At 42.8% G+C, this 18,780-nt stretch overlaps 1 protein-coding gene across 2 annotated transcripts in view; it reads right to left on the bottom strand.

Moving 5' to 3' along the window:
• The window catches only part of LOC311004613 (rho GTPase-activating protein 20-like), a gene marked incomplete at its 5' end in the record, with an annotated part of 62,643 nt that overhangs the window by 15,762 nt on the left and 28,101 nt on the right, over nucleotides 1-18,780 (bottom strand). For both annotated transcript variants that reach the window (XM_083996737.1, XM_083996738.1), the window contains 8 exons: nucleotides 2,860-3,069; nucleotides 3,639-3,705; nucleotides 4,286-4,363; nucleotides 4,545-4,629; nucleotides 5,032-5,073; nucleotides 5,749-5,898; nucleotides 7,379-7,555; nucleotides 16,707-16,792. In XM_083996737.1, the coding sequence (XP_083852863.1) occupies nucleotides 2,860-3,069; nucleotides 3,639-3,705; nucleotides 4,286-4,363; nucleotides 4,545-4,629; nucleotides 5,032-5,073; nucleotides 5,749-5,898; nucleotides 7,379-7,555; nucleotides 16,707-16,792 (895 nt within the window). The remainder of the gene's footprint in view (nucleotides 1-2,859; nucleotides 3,070-3,638; nucleotides 3,706-4,285; nucleotides 4,364-4,544; nucleotides 4,630-5,031; nucleotides 5,074-5,748; nucleotides 5,899-7,378; nucleotides 7,556-16,706; nucleotides 16,793-18,780) is intronic.

Genomic DNA, 18,780 nt, shown 5'->3' with positions numbered 1-18,780 from the left:
TGGAGCAGCTCTGGCACTTCTCAGCAGGCCCTCGCCATCTCTGAGAAAACATCACCTCGCTGTAAATCAGGCGTTACATCATTACAGCAGCAGTCAGGCAGCAGAGAGGAGGAGGAATGAGGAAACAGACTGCAGACTGCTTGTCAACTGGGTGGGCAGCGTCTGTCATCCCGCTCTAACCTTCTGCTAGCATGTTACAAAACAGGTGCTGCGTGTACTATTCCTCGTCATTGGGCAGTAAAACACAAGACCAGGCACGGCGAGTTCACCTGAACCACCAATTTACCTATAGAGACTTCAAACTATAAAGTAAAGGTTGTTTTTTTGTTTCTTGTCCTAGACCAAGTTGTTCTTCTTTTGAGTAAATACAAGTTCTTTAGCTAAAATCTACGTAAGAAGCTATGAGTAAGTTTAGCATTAGCATTATCAGCTGTTCACCCTAACCTTGATCCTTCGGCATCAAATTTCAGTCTTGACTCACTCCAGTTGTGGTGTTTTGCCTCTGTTGCTATCACCTTCACTCTTCTAGTGAAATTACCATGCTAACCCCCTAACCCAGTTGACCGTTTGTTACTTTTCAGTTTTTAAAGAAGTCGTGGAGCTGCTCAGAGGACGAAGTATAATCAACTGACACCGAAACATTTGCTATGTAGCATTGGCCAGACTTTAAAATACAGTAGCTCCTTTAACCAGATATTTTCACAGATTTGTTTTTAGACCCCGAGGAGTTTGTTTTAAGTTATAAAAGAGTCTCATATTAATGTGGATGAAACTACGTTACACACTTGTTAATGGGTCCATTTTCAATAAATATATCGTTTTGTCTTAATAGTTATTTTGATCTTATTATTTAGTGGTCAACTCGCCCAGCTTTTCCTAGTTTCCAGGTTTCCCGGTCGCTGCCTGGCGGGTCATGGGAATAACGCCGCCGGATCGCTAGTTGGCCTCGTTTATGGTCGGAACTACGACGGTATCTGATCGTCTTCGAACGTTCTTGATGAATGAAAACATTCTTGGCAAATGTTTTCACTTTCATCCGTCTTGCACCGGTCCAAGAATTTCACCGTGCGCGCGGAGGCTCATGGGAAATGTAGTGTGAAAACACTTCCGCTTTCCAAAACTCCTCGTAGTCCCTTTAATGCTCAAACAAGGATTTGTGATGGAACTGATTGCGAAATGTCCTGAAGACAGAAGATTTTGTTTTACTTTACGTGTTACTTTCTGATATTTTTACGTAATGAAAACAAGTAAATCCTCTTCCCATTCTTACATTAGTACAAACTTTGACAGGTTTTCCAGCTCCAGAGAATCAAACACCAAAACATCTGGCTGTATGTTTTTGCAGATGCCCTTGAAGAAGGTGGTGATCACACTCTGGAGGACATGAGAAGTGGGAGGCTTTTGGCCACTACCAGGGAAGAACAAGCCAGTTTTATAACTCATGCTATTAAACGGACTTGAGCTCTTGCCACCGTTGAGTACACACCGTCTTAAGCTTTAAATATTTGATGTAATTTACCGGCATGTGAGGTCTGGGTATTGAAGCGTCTGAAATGTGTTGATAGCCCCGAGGATTGAACAATATCCGGAGTATTTGTGAACAAACGGGGGTCTCTCTGCCACGGCTACCCCTCAATAAACACGCGTTCGTTAGCTCTCGGGTTTGGGTGTGGGGGCGATTAAGCCTCTATGGCGGTCCGGCTGGTATGGAGCGATTATGTAAGACGCTGTTATGCTTGAGCAAAGGAATCTGAGGCGAAGCTTGTGGTTGGCAAACTGGAGCCTCCTTGACTGGAAAACACACTTTTTCTTCTCAACTTGTTTTCCTCTAAAGCTCATCTCCTCCTTTTTTCCATCCCGTTCTCCTGCATCCGCAAACGCGCGTCCTCCGCACTCCGCCACTCCTGTCTTCCGTCCTCTTGTTTTCATTTCTCGTCCTCCTTCTTTTTTTCTGCCCCTCTCACTTCTGAGGTGCCCTGCTCGCTCGGTCTGCCCGCTCTCTGTAAATTCCTCTTTCTACTATCTGTTGTTTCTTTTTCCTTCACCTCCGTTGACCCTCAGACTTACTCAATAGCTGTGTCACCTCTTTTCACTTTCCATCTTCCTATTCTCACACTCATCCTTCCCTTCTGGGGTTTCTTCCCCTTTGTCTGTCTGATGTTTTTCTTATTCTGCCACTGCGTCTGTCCTAACCCCGGCTGTAACCCCTCGTCCGCTAAAATCTCCTTTCCCACAATTCTCCATGACTCCCTTTTCTTCCTCGTTCCGACTATCGATTCATCCTCAGGGGTATCAACATGACTGTATGAGTACGCGCCTTAAAGAACGTCAAAAAACAAAACAAAAAATGGTTTATGTAAGTCCAGCAAAGTACTTTCTGTTCTGCATTAAAACTTTCTGTATCCTCATACTTCTTCTTGTGGTTTCACAGAGCTAGATTTATGGACGGCTTCGTGACACTGACCAACCACCTTCTTGGAAACCCTTAAATGTCATATCGAGGAAAAAACATATTTTTCGGTTATAAGCTTAGTGCAGGTTACAACCCAAAATATGGAGACCGACTTTGGACATTTATGGCAGACTAAGACTCTTTCCACATAAGACGCAAAAAAAAAAAAAAATAATAATCGCATCTTGGCTTCGCTGTGCCAACAAACACCAGAGATGGTTCGCTGATTGCAAATATGAACAGGCTGCAGAATTTCTTGGTTTTTGAAGTTCAAAGTGCTCACGCAGCTATTTGAAGTCGCCCACACGCACGAAAACTGCCCCTTGATTTTGAAATATAGTTTCTTCTGTTCTGGAAAATGTCTCATGAGTCATGAAAGCAGCAGTCTAAAGGGTTCTTCGTCTTACCTATGAGTTGGTTCTGTCCTTGGGAAACCTTGTTGGGTTTGAGGATGAACTGGCACTGGGTGTCTGGGGGGAGACACTGGTCCAGCAGCAGCACCCCTGGACAGTCGGTGGGGCTCGTCGAATCCCTCCCCACTCCCAGGCCTCCTCCTCCTCCACTGCTCCCGCCATCCCGAATGTGGCTCATCTTGATGCTAAAGGGAAACTCGTGGCCTGAATGAAATGAGAGGTCAGGGTCCAGAGGTTAGAGGGGAAGGGTCTGGTATGCGCAGTCTGTGCATGTCACATGGAGCCAAAGTTAAAAAAAAAAAAAAAAAAAAAATCTGATCCAAATTAGGGCAGAACTAGTGTTGTGCAATGATGAATCACTAATCTGGAGTTGGGATGTTTGGAATCCAGTGTGAACTGCAGAACAAAAGATTATGGTAACAAAATGACACAGAAATACCGCTGTGTCACAAAACTAACTGCTCTCAAACGCTCCCAGATGTTGGGTTTATGGTGTACCACCAGTGTTTGTTCAGTCGTGACCCCCCACTATGGTTATTCTCTGTATTAGAACTGCCTGATCTTCCAAAATATTCACAGTGGGAGGGATGGGACAGGATGTTTGTTTTTGTGGTTAATGAACATACATGTGTTATTCTAAATGTTAAAATTCCAAGGCACCAAAGAGATCAATTATTTTATAAAAAGTTTTCTTTGTTTGAATTTGAACTTTTTTTCATGTGTTTCAACACGAGGTTTATACACAGTAATGTCAGTGACAGAAAATGTCTCACCAATGAGAGGGTAGGGAGGGTCGTCCTTACTGGAGCTCACCCACAAGCGGTGGTCTTTGACACAACCCTAGGCAGGAAGGAAAAAGAGATTCGGATTAAACATCTACATCAAATTCTGCTTTTACCTTCATGAATATAACTCTTTAGCACAAAAAGCTCCTTAATCCTAACCGTAACCCTAGTATTAAGACTGTCAATGTTAACAAGAAAGTAATGGTTAATGCATTAATTCCTTTTTCCTTTTATTATTTGAGCATATTTTTAATGCCAAATGCAGTGAGGCCTGGACAATGTTTTGTTTATAGTATTTGTCACTGTTTTTGGTTCATGCATTATAAAATGAGATCAATTTTCAGTTAATTGCGATTAAATATGGACAATCATGATTTTTTTTAATCAACTGACGGCATGATTTTGTATACATGCTTCAAATCCTGGAAACCCTCTGTCCAGACAGTCTCGTATTAATGGTCTCCGCCATCAGCTGCAGATGTTTAACAGACCTTATTTCTATAGCGTAGACCGAGCAGCTACAGTTGAGGCCTCTTTTCACATCACTGAATCGTCTGAAACAGTTTCTAACATCACTTCAAAGTACAGTCAGTGGGTATTAAGCTGAGCATCCGCAGTGGTCTTTGGTTACTCACCGATATGCCGAACTGCAGCAGAGCCATGTGGATGACATCAGTGGTGGTGTCGGTGTTGCTGACCGCGAGCGTCTTGGCCTGGTGGAAACATTTCAGAGGCATTATAGAAGTATGTAGCCGAGCCGTCCGTGTGTTAATAAATGATAGCGCTGCCGCTGATGTCATTAATTACCGACTTAAAGACAGACCAGGACCATCAAACAATATTCATCTCTGTGCTGATGGAAGCAAAACAGCAGAGGGAAGAGAAGAAGCTTACATATGCACAGTTTCCAATATCCTTGGCAAATATCTTCAGTGGAATCGTCTTGGGGTCGTCCCTCTCCTTTCCCTCAGTTATCCGACTGAGTGTGGAGGAAAAACAAAGGAAGGAGGTCAGCGTTAAGTTAAAAAGATAATTTGAATAAAGTTAGAGTCATTTGTGCAATCCAGTCCTGTCATGTCATAATTATTAAAATATTATATAACAGTATCTGCTGTAAAGGAAAAAAAACTGTGCTCATCGTGGTGGATCAGATCCTATCACTTCTGTCAGGCCACTTGATTCCTATTAATTTGCAATGTGACTTCCCTAATTCACTTTGAGCTGGCTTCTATTTTAATAACTTCTAATCCAGTCAAATCTAATCTTTTATGTCCTGTGAGGGGAATTTGATTTGCAAGATAAACTTTGAGCTTAACAAGACAAAAAAAACCCAAAAAAACAACAAATCAAATTGCAAACAAAGCATGAAGAGGGCATTTACCTTTTGATGAGCGCCAACCATCTGTCCTTGTGCTCCTCAGAGCTGAAGAGAGGAGTAAACAGAGAGACAACACATAATCAGAGGAAATCGTGTTAAAGGCAGCGGTGTGTTTTTGCTCTGTTATGTAACTTGTGCTGGGTTAACAAACCGCAGACTTCACCTCAAGCTATGACTGGATTCTTCCTGATGGAGATTGTAATTTCGCAGGTGCAAACTATGCAGCTCAACGTATAGAAATGTGTTTGCACGTGTGTTGCATGTTTGTGCCTGTTGTGCATCGTATACTGTGGGGTGGGTGCTGTGGCTTCACACGACTGACTTAAGGTTTTATGGATTTTGTGGTTGCGTGCTTTTAGTTTTTAGTTCCTCTCTGTGATGTACATCTGAGCCTCAGAACACAGTGTACTCTTTCACAAGTACAGTCAATGACTCAGAGAGACATTTTAGAAACATATCGAGCGTGCTTGAGATGAATAACTGTCATGCAATACATGCAGATACACGGACTCAAGTTATGTAAGAGGAAATTAAATTACATTTTTGCTCTTGTTTGATTAAATTAAGATAATCTAGAAAAAATAAAACGATGGCTCATTTTCCAGCCATCCCTCTTCTTCAATGTGAACGATTTGCTCATGCTCGTGTGTGTGTGTGTGTGTGTGTGTGTGTGTGTGTGTGTGCGTGTGTGTGTGTGTGTGTGTGTGTGTGTGTGTGTACCTGAAGGTGGCCACACAGTTGCTGGTGGGCCAGCCCATGACAAAGCTCCTCTCTGGGTTCGTGCTGCCTTCACAGACCACGTCCATACAGTTGGCCGTCCACATCTCACACACTCGGACTTGGGCCTTCACTTTAAAATGAGTAGGAGACCTGAGAACAATAAAACAGTATTTTATGACGTTATGATTTCTATGTATTCATATTAAAATAAAATCATTTCAATCATGTTAATTTAATCTCCAAATGACTGATTTTAACAGTCTTAAACATAACGATTACAAAAAATAGATCACACTTGAGGAGCTGGAATGGGGAAACATTTTTGTCAAAATCAGTTATCAAAATTATTGTTTGTTATTATTTTCCGTCTGCTCTGTACAATGCAGAACAGATATGATTCAAAAAATGGTTTCATGAAATATAAAAGAAGAATTAAATATGTAAGAGGAACTAAAAAAAAGTGAAGGTCTTTTGTCAAGGAGTTCCACAGGGAACCTACTTGGATCCCCTTTAGTTTGTAGTTTTTTTTTTTTTAAATAACACATTTTCATAAACCTCTGACATATGGGAATCTTTTTAAAACACTAAATATAGAAGAGAAATATTAAAAGATTGGGTTATTTTCAGATCTTAAACACAGGCGCAAGTGAATTTCTGCACCACTACATCTGTGATTACAGAGGGGAGAGCTCCAAGTGCACACATGTGGAAGACACACGTTCTCTCTCCCTGCTATTACACGGCTGTATCACACATGCACACGCACACACACACAAATTAACCTCTTCTCTCCCTCTCTTTCTCTCTCTCTGTCTTTTAAATGCACACATGCCGACTCACATTCCTCTAACTCACCCCTCAGTTCAGCCACAATGTAATAAAGCCAATTATAGCGTATACTTTCAGTGCTGGAGGGGTCAGCCCCGCCCACGGGCACATGACTGGCAGGACGGACCACAGAGGTCCTGCTGTGTCTGTACTGGGGGGGTGGGGGGGTGGGGGGGTGGTATATGTACAGTAAATACATAAAAACACAGAGCAGAAGTCTGTTTCCGTCTTTACATGTCTATGTATGTGTGTGTATGTGTATGTGTGTGTGTTTGTGGACTTCAAAAACATCAGTGTGCTCTTTAAGTTTCTATTTTTGAGTGTGTGTGTGTGTGTGTGTGTGTGTGTGTGTGTGTGTGTGTGTGTGTGTGTGTGTGTGTGTGTGTGTGTGTGTGTGTGTGTGTGTGTGTGTGTGTGTGGTGCAGTTTGTGGGTGGGGAGCCTCATACTGTAGGCCCAAGCCAGGCCAGTGTGTCTTTGATCTGAGCCAGGCTTCATATGGATTTAATTGGCTGGGAAATAATTACATACTGGGGCAAAATGAGGGAGAGAGAAGTGAAAGAAGTCGGGCCGTTGGAGAAGGAGCTCGGGGGGGAAAAGACGCAGCTCCATCGTCCACAGATTATTGTTTGCTATCAGAGTTAGAGGAACAAATAAGAGCAGATGAAATGTTGCTTTTGGTTTCACTCTATTTTTTCCTGTTTATGTCTCCTGGTTTCATTTTCCATCCCAGTCATGCAGCCACATAAACATTCACTCATTTATTCTCTCTGTCATTTCACAAAACACAGAGGGGAACTTACTTGGCTTTGGCAACGAGCAGCGTATCCGTGAAGAGGAAGAGGTGTCTCTCCTGCGTCTGCAGGCCGGTCTTTAGCTGGGCTTGGGCATGACCCAGGAACAGGCGGCGCGGACACTCGGCCAGGAAGGCCTGGACCAGGGGACACGACTCCGGGCTGACCGGCGTCAGGCAGCTTTCCCTGGGGAACAAGAGCAGAGAGACACGGGATCAAAAACAGCATCGATCCCCAAAGGAGAAATTTGTGGTTTGGCTCAGTTTTAGATATTTGCCTCTGAACAACAGCTTCTGAGCCCCGTCATTGTCTGTGGTCGGGCTGAAAATAACTTCACCTCCCTCAACAAACTACAGCGAAACTACCGCTGAGCAGAACATTGAGCCCCATAAATGTCGTAAACTAAATATTTTGAGAGGAATCGTTCTTTTCAAGCCCTATTAAAAGATTCAACCTGGCACAGCCCGGCTCCTCGGACCCCTGAGCCACTTCCCAACAAGTACGAGTTAAATAAACGTGTTTATTGACTTTTCCAAATATTTCAGGAATTACATTAAAAACAAACAACAGAGAACAAGGAGTAGATTCTCAGCTAGGCTTGTTCCAATGTATTGCTATGACAGGGCACAACAAAGAGGTCATAATGTCACGTGACCACAATCAAGGCCATAAGGCTTCTATGACTTTCTCCTCTTCTAGAAAGGATAGAAAACTTCTCATTATCTAATCAACAACTTAATATTTTCTACATGTGAGATTTTCAAGTGTGAGAAAATCTGAACACGCCAAACTTGTAATATTTTTGTCTTGAAACAGATCTCCAAGATTTGGCGATGTATTTATCTGGTATCAACTCTATTCGTCTAATACATCTTTGATGAAAACCACAAAGCTTCAGGAGTAAAATACAAAAAAAAGAGCGATATCTCTGAATCAAACAAGTCGTGGCTCATCAGCTAAACCTGAAGAACACACACAGAGCTAAAAACAGCAGAGCCACACACAGAAAAACACAAACTATGATGTGATGATATTATATATGCTCTACTTTAATCTACTGCATTAGCTCTGGAGGATTTTACAAAAAAAAACAAAAAACAATATCGCTTCAAACCTGTAACTGAAACACACATGTTGTTGTGAACCAAACTTGGACGCTGCTGTGAAACAGAGCAGTGTCCAAAACAGCTTGTAGAGCCTCATTAAAGCCCAACAGTGGAATATTTACCTCATTGTTTACTACATTTTCTTTACCGATTTACTCTCAGTTGCAAACCGATCACATAATCGGGGCGGGCACTGTCAGTAAAATAAATATTAGACCTTTGGACACCGCAGCACACTCGTTTGGCTACAGATCGTGTATTATATTGCATAAGCTGGTAGGAGAAATCTGTTTGACATTATTTGGAGCCGCACAACGATGGCTCTATAAACCCGAGCAGCGAGAACAGGCTCTGAGAGAAGCCGCTGCCAGCTTCAATGGGACTTGTACTGCTAAGTATGAGGTAAAGAGCGACTGCCTGCCATCTCGTTTTGCAGCGAATCGTTCATCCAGAAACCTCCAGCCTTTTCTTCCTTCGATAAATCACGTTGTAACTGCTCCTCTTGACAGAAACACTTTGGTTTTAATTACAAGATTTCTATTTTGGATCCCTACTGTCAATACGAATATGTGGCACTGACGGTCAGATGTAAACAGAGGGGGGATTTTTGGGGGAGGAAGAGGAAATCATTTGAGGGCTCCATCCTTTCCTGTTTACCCTCCATCACTAGATAACAGACCTATATCTGCCCTTACACACACACACACACAAACACACTTATGCAATTTTCTATCTCTGTCTCAGCCTGTGTCTCTTTCATGTACACAAACATGCACACACCCACTTTTTGACATAGTTTCCACTTCTTCTTACAAATGCACATCTTTTAGAGTACCACACACACACACATACACACACACACTTATTTTTGTTGGTAAGCCCCTTCAGCAAAGCGCCAAGATGAAGTAGTCCAACTCTTACAGGGAGGACAGAGAAGCTTTAATTCTCTCATACACCAGAATCCTTCCAGCTACGTTGCGTAAGCGATCGGTTACGTAATTAATTAACGAAGAACAGACGACTTCGCTGGAGTGCTTCCCTTTTCTCGTCTCTCTTTGTGCGCCATCCAAAAATAAAATCCAAAGGCGACTGAGTGAATTCAATTAAAGGCCATGAATGTAGCCAATTAAGCATTGAGGGCTCTGTGGGGGAACGAAGAGTAAAAAAGAAAAAGAAAATTAAAACGTGCTTTTCTTTCAGTTTCTTTTTTGTTTTTCTTTTACTTACTGTATCAAACACACGTCAACATATTGCTTTCACAGTTACAGCACTGACAGTTGAAAAACAATCAGCTATTGTTCCTGCAAATCTTTTCCATGTGTGACTCTGTGAAATCATTTCACCCCGATTGCAAAGCGTTTACATAACTCGTGCACCACCACCATCACTCTTTCTCCTCCTTCTCTAAATCAAGCAAGACGCTGCGACACGTAAATCTTCATCTTTGGTGTCGACTCCTTGCAGCTCCATGTCGTCCGGTGCCTCCATATTTTACAACGTTTCTTTAAAGGGATAGTTCAACATTTTGGCAAATTGGCCTATTGCCATAATCCCTATAGTCATAGCAGTAGGTTTGTTACCTTTAATTGTCGGTGCAGAGTTGTTTTCGAGGTTAATTCATGCAAAACTGCTGATGCGTGTACCCGCTGGGGGCAGTTTTTCAGCAAGCAGTCTCTGCATTTGCCTCAAAAACAACTCTCTCTCGTAACGTTGTGTTATTATCTCATAGCGTGGTGAATGTGCAGGTCACAACTTGTCCACAAGAGCGTTTTGGAGTTGTTGGATTATGTATTTGATGAGTTTGATGAGGGAAACCAAGAAATCCCATTAGCCTCCATAGCGTAGCTCTGAGCAGCTCTGCTCCACCATTCTAAAAATAGCTTGCACCGACAATTAAAGGTAACGAACCTACTGCTATGACTATAGGGATTATGGCAATGGGCCAATTTGCCAAAATGTTGAACTATCCCTATAAATAAAGTTAAAAATGAGTCGTCTTTTCTCTGTCCTTGACATGATGGGAGTCGCTACGCTTTGAAGGATTTTCTTGGTGCTGCTTGATTAAGTTGCACTGGGGCTTCAGTCCAATTCCCATTGAGATTATCTACTACACACATCCTCGTCTGTTCTCATTGTCACCGCAGGACCGGGAAATGGTCCTGTCAGAAGAGCACACACACACACACACACACACACACACACACACACACACATAGAGCCACACACACACACACATAGAGCCACACACACACTTATACATATGTACAAACCTTCCTGTAAAAGCCCCTTTCACATCTCGCTGCCCCCCAAAAAAGACAACATCTTCCGTATTCACCGCACATCCCTCCCTCCTGAATGTGAGACTGACAGCTGAGCCGGCTGTCCTTTGAATCTGATGGATGAGCAGTTAATGGCTCCATTGTGCGTCATGTGATGTTGATAAATTGAGCGCTCGGCCCGCCCGCGCATACACGACCAACCTTTGTTGCGGCACGGCTCTGCGCGGCGAACTGTTGACTTTTTTTCTTTTTCTTTTCGGAAACACAATAAGGGGCCGAGGTACAAAGGAGCTCACGACACGGCGGCATACTAATGTCCCGACGGCCCAGAGTGAATATTAAAGCAGCGCCGCCGGGGAAGATGCAAGACGTGTTGATAAAGGTTTGATGTGTCTCATCATCAGCACCAAACACAAGGTACAACTTTATTAAGACACTGTTATTGATATAGACAATAATATAAAAGTTAATTTGATTCACTCAGGACTGGGATTCAGAAAATAAGTGAAGTCTTTCAACAGGTGTGAGTGTCACACAGCCTGAGGACAACAGCTGGACAAACAGCTGTAACTTTCTCCTCCCACTTGATCTGTTCCTTCTCCTCCATCAGTAATCAGTAATCCTACAGAGTTTCTTTTCCTCTCACTTTCAATATGATATTAGGTTTCATGTAAAAACAAAACAAAAACATAGGGGTTGTTGTTTATTCCTTCTTCATACTCCTTCTTTTTCCAGTTACGATGACTAGATAATAACAGATGCTCCTCTGCATTTGTTTCTTTTTCTCTAACTTTCAATATAATATCAAGTTTCATTTAAAAACTAAACAAAAACACGGAGGTTACTGTTTATTCTTTGTTTCCTTGTTTACAAATTCATGTTCTTTTTCCAGTTACGATTATTTTATGTTCCCTGTCTTTTATTCTCCGCATTTGTTTTTCACGTGTTTAACTCGAGCCAGTTCCATAACAAAAATACATTACATAAGTTGTATTATTATTATTATTTTTAATACTCTGGTTTCGGATCATAACGTCCTGATTTGGTACAGAGAGGGAAATCAAAACCTCTCTGTATTTGACATCTCTAATCTCTCCACATCACAACATGTCTGTCCCCGTGCAACAGCGTGATGTCACCTCAGCTGTCAAACGCTCGACCCCGACCGAGCAGACGGACTCTCTCGGGGCGCAGCCATGACACACACACTTATGTAACTCTGTCCATCTGTTCAGCTTTATTAATATCCCTGCCAGTGGCCCTATGTGTGTGTATGTAGTATGTGTGTGTGTAGTGTATAGTGTGTGTTTCTAAATCATCTGTATAATGGTTTCTTTTTTTTATATAAGCAAATCTGTCCAACCTGGGATCAACAGGCCAAATATCATTTGTGAATGAATGCGGAAGCTCTCAGTTCATTTGATTTACTGAACTGATACTAATGTGTGCGCATGCATCTATGGAAATCTGAGGAAAATAAAGTCAAGAGTGTGTGTCAGTGTGTGTGTGTGTGTGTGTGTGTTCTGATCTACTGGTGTGTCGGCCATTGGACTTGTTGGTGTGTGTGTGTGTGTGTGTGTGTGTGTGTTTTTCTGCTTTACAATGATTGTATCATCAGTGCTTTGACCTCCTTCTCCCAGACAAAGGCCGTCCAGACGAGCAGCAACTGACAGCTCAGTGTGTGCGTGTGTGTTTTTTTGTGTGTGTGTGTGAGAGAGAGAGAGACAGATAGAGAGAGTGTCTGTTAACATGCAGATTAAAGAAGATGTCATTTTGCATACCAGTCTGTACCATCTCCTAAATCCACAGTGGCGGCTTTTGTTCAGCGCTGCAGCAGAAGTGCAGTCAAATGAGGATAAAGATGTGGATGACGTTTCTAAATCACACTCCAACTGCACTTTAACTAATTTTTTTTTTTTTTACATTTCTAGGGAAAGAAACAATGAATGAACTGAAGCAACTCTTCATACACGGATCCTTGAGTTCATCTAATGTAATTGTGTAATATAGATAATAATTATAACACATCCTATGACTTGGTTTTATTGTTTTGGATGCCCTTGTTCTATTATTTTAAGATTTTTATTATTATCTATGGGTATAACTGCTGCCATTTCTAAGTTTTATCTTACGGTTGGTTGGTTATGGATGTTGGTTGTTAAATGTGCAAACCAAAACAAGGAGTTCAAAAAAGGGGCTAAAAAGCTGTGGAAACTTGAGGGAAGCTGCAGAGTTGGATGGTGATGCCTTTCACATGATACACGTCATTTGATCCACTGTTAATATCTTAATACTGCAGCTTTAACACATTACAGTAAGACGAACAGGTGATGTGTAGTGCAGATACATGATGAGTGAATGGCACACACAGATTTACTGCTTTCTGTCAGTTTCACCTTCTGTCTCTTTACTGTTTCCACTAAACACACACTCAACCCTGAGCTCCAGATCACTTCCACAGGCAAAACTATAATGTCATCGCTCTCTGACACACAATTCTCTCTCCATATAACCAGAGGAAATACATACACATGTACAGCGGATGAGGTCAGAATACTGAAACTCTTCCCCCTTCTCTCAGCCAGTAAAGCAGAAGTGGCCAGCAGCTATCAACCATGATATCCTTTGCAGAGCTCATTATTAAAACCAGGAAATGTCTTTTGCATGATGTGCGAGTGAGTGAGTGATTGAGTGTGTGTGTTCATGTATTTGTCATTGTGTGGGCCAACTGTCCTCAAGAAAGCAGAGATCACCCGAAGCTTAGAGGACACGTTTTCTCCACTTTCCAAAAGCTTATACTGCAAATTAGGGCTCAAGTTGCAGGTGGAGATTTGAACTGGAGTTAAATAAATACAGAAATATCCTGACAAGTACATTAATACAAACATATGTTAATGTGTGTGTGTGTCTGGTACTGTAAGGTGCAAGAGAAATGGACTGAGAGGCTGTTAAAGTGTGTGTACATTGAGTGGATTAAACATCTGTAGGTGTTTCTGTCGGGTGGTTTTTGGATTTGCGTCTATATAGTATATATGTGTGTCTGTGCATGTGTGTCTATGTGTGTGTGTCACTTTGTGGTGCCACAGTGGCTGAGGGTGAGTAAGAGCATGAGCTCACGGCCGTCAGCCAATCATATGTTTTTATACTTTCGGGTACAGTCACCTTCCTCCCTCCAGTATAGATTTCACTGGCGGAGCGGAAGAGGACCTGAACTCCGGCTTGAACCCTCTAATACCCTCAGCTGTGAGCGATGAGGTTATTCCTCTGGATGAGGTGCAGCAGCAGTGTGGGTACGTACTGCATGCATGTGTGTGTGTGTGTGTGTGTGTGTGGCGGAGGTGATGTAAGTGGCTGAAGGCCAGGGAGCTGCTCAGTGCCTCCAGGCCTGATGGGAAAGGCAGGACAGGGCAGAACAATAGAACGAGTCGCCTCCAATATAAAAGCTGTGAAATCAGTTAAATGTTTATTATTGTTATTACTATTTCAGGCATCCAGCTGATGCACTTACCTCATCTACTGTAGGGTTGAAAATAAATGCAATTTCCATGGCAACAGGTGCTTTAAAGTCATTAAAGGGGAGTTTAAAAAAAGAATTACTGTGCCTGAACTCAAACATGACAATAAAAATCCTTTGTCTTTTGCTTTGAGACTTGGTTTTATCCACAGAACTACAGAATGTAACATGGACAACTGAAAAAACTGACTGATGAAGCTAAAACACTACAACCTGATGATATTTCACTGTAGGTGGCTGCTCTGCTTTACCATCATAAAGGACAGCGTGTGAGTGCTTATGTACATTTTATTTATGTTTCTTTTTCTCCATTATGTATCTGATGAAACTGTTTTTATTGTTGATTGTGATACTTTTACTTGATAAGTGCTCAATAAAATGAAATTATTAGTATTATATGATTGTAGTTTAGGTGAGAAACTGAATGTGTTTGTGTCCGTGTGAGAGTCACTCTGAGCAAAGTGAACTGGAAAATATTCCTGATTGGACTTGAACTCCACACAGACTCATTGATTTAACAGTGTGATACTGTTTCAAGAAGCTTCACTGTGATTGTAGAGGATAAAACGATTGGAGCTGCTCAGCTGGAGCGAGGCCGGCCCATAGAGACGCAGCAGCAGCAGCAGCAACAGCAGCAGCAGCAGCAACAGTGTACTGTTACTTTGCTTCCTCTCTGATCACACCTGAGCCAGTGTTGATGATGTTGTTTGGATAAAGATCTCGGTGCTGATGCAGTAATGAGTGAGTCGCCGCCAAGTAATTGTTGGCAGAGCTGATGGATCCATTAAAACTGTATTAATAGCTCTTTAGGGGGTTAGAGTTTTTATACACAAGTTGCAACACAAGTTACCAAATCACTGAAAGCTTTTACGAGATAAAAACATATTCATAACAAAATAAACAGAAACAGAGAGAAAACAGTGACTCCAACAATCATCTCCCTAAAGAGACGGAGATAAACGACGAGTTCCTGTTGAGAGAAACTCACTAATAATCACAGCCCCGACCTCTGACCTCTACCTACTGTGAGTCACCTGACCACTGTGACTTCACATCGCTCCTCATGGAAGCTATATAAACCCCCCGCCCGCCGCACACACACATCCGCACATTAATGAACACCTTACACACACACACACACACACACACACACACACACACACACACACACATGATACACACACTCTCTGACATGAGAGGTGTTGACCCCTGATGGCCCGGACACCTCCTGGTGAGGGGTCAAAGGTTAAGGGTGACAGCTGAGAGTGTCAAGCCCTGGCTCCATAGCTCCTGAGTCTTGTAACACACACACATGCACACACACTCACTCACACATGCACATGCACACACACACACACACACACACAGGTCAGTCAGACTTGGACAGACTAAGCGACTCTGTCAGTCAGCCTCTATTTGTCTTTCACTCAATGGCTTCCCTGTCTCTCCTGCTCTCTGAACAGAATATGTGAGTTGTCTTAACTTTCTCCTGCACACACACACACACACACACACACACACACACACACACACACACACACACACACACAGAAACACACACACAGCCCTAAGAGCGCTGACCCATTTAACAGAGTGGAGAGTTCCCCTCAGCACTGCTCCTAAATGGTCCAGTTTCAGCCTGATCTCCCTCTGCAAAAGTGTCAAACAGTTGCACAACAGCGACTCTGAACCACATAACAACCTGGATTTTAAAACCTAAACCTTTAATTTATCTTCTTTTTTTTTTGTTTCTTTCTCTCTGACAACATGGAAAAGTTCATGAAAAAGTTTTTTTTTTATCCCTCTGAATTTCCCATAAACCTCCCTACCTCAAAGAGCTGACCGCAGTATATAAAAAGACAAAGTTTCTAGTAAATAAACGCTCTCCCCCAGGGGTTTGTAATGGCTCGTTTCCCGACCCTGTTAAAGGAAGAGGAAGGGATTCGTGTGATCGTGGGCAAAGGGCGATGAAAGTCCTGATAGCTCCCGTGGTGGTGGCGGGCCGCGTCCGACCCCCCTCAGAGCCGTGAATGAATCAGACGAAGGGCCACCGTCTAAGCTCTGATGTGTGAGACAGTTTTAAAACGGCGTGGGAGGAGAAGCTCAGTCTCTCCTCCTCCTCCTCCTCCTCCTCGTCCAGATTTTAACCTGGACTCACTCTCTAATCTCTTCCCTTATCACCTCCTTTAAGTTGAGTATGTAGTAAAACCAGAGCGGCGGACGGAGGCGCTCATTCAGCTGCCACCGTCTCCACAGAGGAGTCGCTGCTCCATTGAGAAACTACAGGCCAACGATGATGTCACCGCCACAGCAGCTCTTTATTATTGGAGCAGATTCTCTCTGTGTGTGTGTGTGTGTGTGTGTGTGTGTGTGTGTGTGTGTGTGTGTGTGTGTGTGTGTGTGTGTGTGTGTGTGTGTGTGTGTGTGTGAGCTCATACCTGGATGTGCTTCTCGACCTGGTAAGTGCTTTGCTGATGACCAGTGAGGGAGCTGACTGTCGTCTTTGGGCCAAAGTCTTCATCTTCTGCAGAGGAGGGGAGAGAGGGAGGGAGGGAGGGGGAGAGGCAGAGAGAGGTAGAGAGAGGGAGAAGGAGAGAGAAAGACAGGTGGAGAGAAGAGAAGAGAGGAGGGAGGGAGAGTAGTAAAGGAAGAGAGAGGGAGAGTTAGGAGAGAGAAAAGGGTTAGATGGAGAAAGAAAGAAAGAAAAAGAAAGAGTGGTGGAGAAAGGAGAGGGAGAGTAGTAAAGGAAGAGATAGGGTTAGGAGAGTTAGGAGAGAGAAAAAGAGTTAGAGAAAGAAAGAAAGAAAGAAAGAAAGAAAGAAAGAAAGAAAGAAAGAAAGAAAGAAAGAAAGAAAGAAAGAAAGAAAGAAAGAGGGGTAAAGGGAGATAGAGAAAGAGTGAAGAGGGGAGAGTAGTAAAGAGAGAGAGAAGAAAGAAAGAAAGAAAGAAAGAAAGAAAGAAAGAAAGAAAGAAAGAAAGAAAGAAAGAAAAGTGGTAAAGGGAGACAGAAGGAGAGACAAGAGAGGGAGAGAGAGGGAGAGAAAATGGGTTAATGCAAGCATTGACTCAAGGTGAAAGTCTGCACCATTTGGCATCCCATAATAAACACAGACGGCGAGCACACAGACAACACACTGGCTGAAACTTTAAGGAAGCGCTGGCAGACAGGGAAATAAACCCAGCTCTGGTGTGTGTGTGTGTGTGTGTGTGTGTGTGTGTGTGTGTGTGTGTGTGTGTGTGTGTGTGTGTGTGTGTGTGTTGCAATAAAAGGAGAAGTGACAGCAGCACCGAGGGAGAAGAGGAAGTGAGGCTAAATGGTTAAAGATGGACGACGGAGACAGAAAAGAAGCCAAAAAATGTGTCGTCGTTGCAACAACAACAGCATTCACCACCATCATAATCGTCGTCGTCGTCGTCGTCGTCGTCTCACTGTAACACGATCAATCGATGGATCGCTCACACACACATACAACAACTATGGCAGGAATCTCTGCAGCCGCCGCAGCTATTTCAATTAAACCTATAATCTATTTACAACACACACACCAAAACCATGTGAGTCATAAACATGCCCCTCCCCCTCATATCCACCCACCCCGACCATACACTACTCTCATTCAATCTGGAAATAGTTTGAAAAAGAAAATTCGAACGTGGCGACAGAAATTAAATAAGGCTTTGCTTCCTGTGCACATTTTTTGCAATGACTCATGGGTAAAAAAAAGAAGAAAAAAAATTCCTCCCTTATACAGAACGACTGATGGAGGAATTTGGCAACGTTACTGCATAAAATATGTAGCTAACACACACAATCCAGGAATCAACACAAGACAAGACAACCAGAGTGTTTTAGACCACAGATGTGCAAATAGATGAATAAACAAACATGAAAACATGCGTTTTAGGTCACGTTTAAAGGGATACTTCACCCAAAATCGATAATTCACCAATTTTCTACTCACCGTCATGCCAAGGAAGGGTTTGGAGAACTTTCAGAGTCAAATACCTCCATACTGCTCGTCCGTACTGACCCAAGTGTCCTGAAGCCGCCACATGAAAAAGTTGTTTGGAAAAAAATTATTTGATCTCTGTTTTTAGCCTTGTTGTAGTAGTAGCTCCCAGTGGCTCTGTTGATGTTCGTGCACATGCACGAGATGTTTTTTCGTCGTTGTAAACCATTGGATGTTTGATGTAAACACGGAAGAACATCTCGCACCAAATCTCGTGCAGCCGCTGGGAGCTACTGCTACAACAAGGCTAAAAACAGAGATCAAAATATTTTTTTCTGAACAACTTTTTCATGTGGCGGCTTCAGGACGCTTGGGTCAGTACAGACGAGCAGTATGGAGGTATTTGGATGTTTCATAGTGTGTGTTTTGTCTGTCAAAAGTTTGTCTGTCAAAAGTGAACTCTATCCGCCACCATTATATGAAAATCCGTTGCCAGCCGGACCCCCCCTGGAACTCCTAAAGCGTTTTGATGACTCTGAAAGTTCTCCAAACCCTTCCTTGG

This window comes from Trachurus trachurus (genome assembly GCF_905171665.1).
Source record: "Trachurus trachurus genome assembly, chromosome: 21".
In the NCBI taxonomy this organism is placed as follows: domain Eukaryota; kingdom Metazoa; phylum Chordata; class Actinopteri; order Carangiformes; family Carangidae; genus Trachurus; species Trachurus trachurus.
Note: the sequence above shows the minus strand (reverse complement) of the source record. Positions and strands in the feature narration are given on the sequence as shown.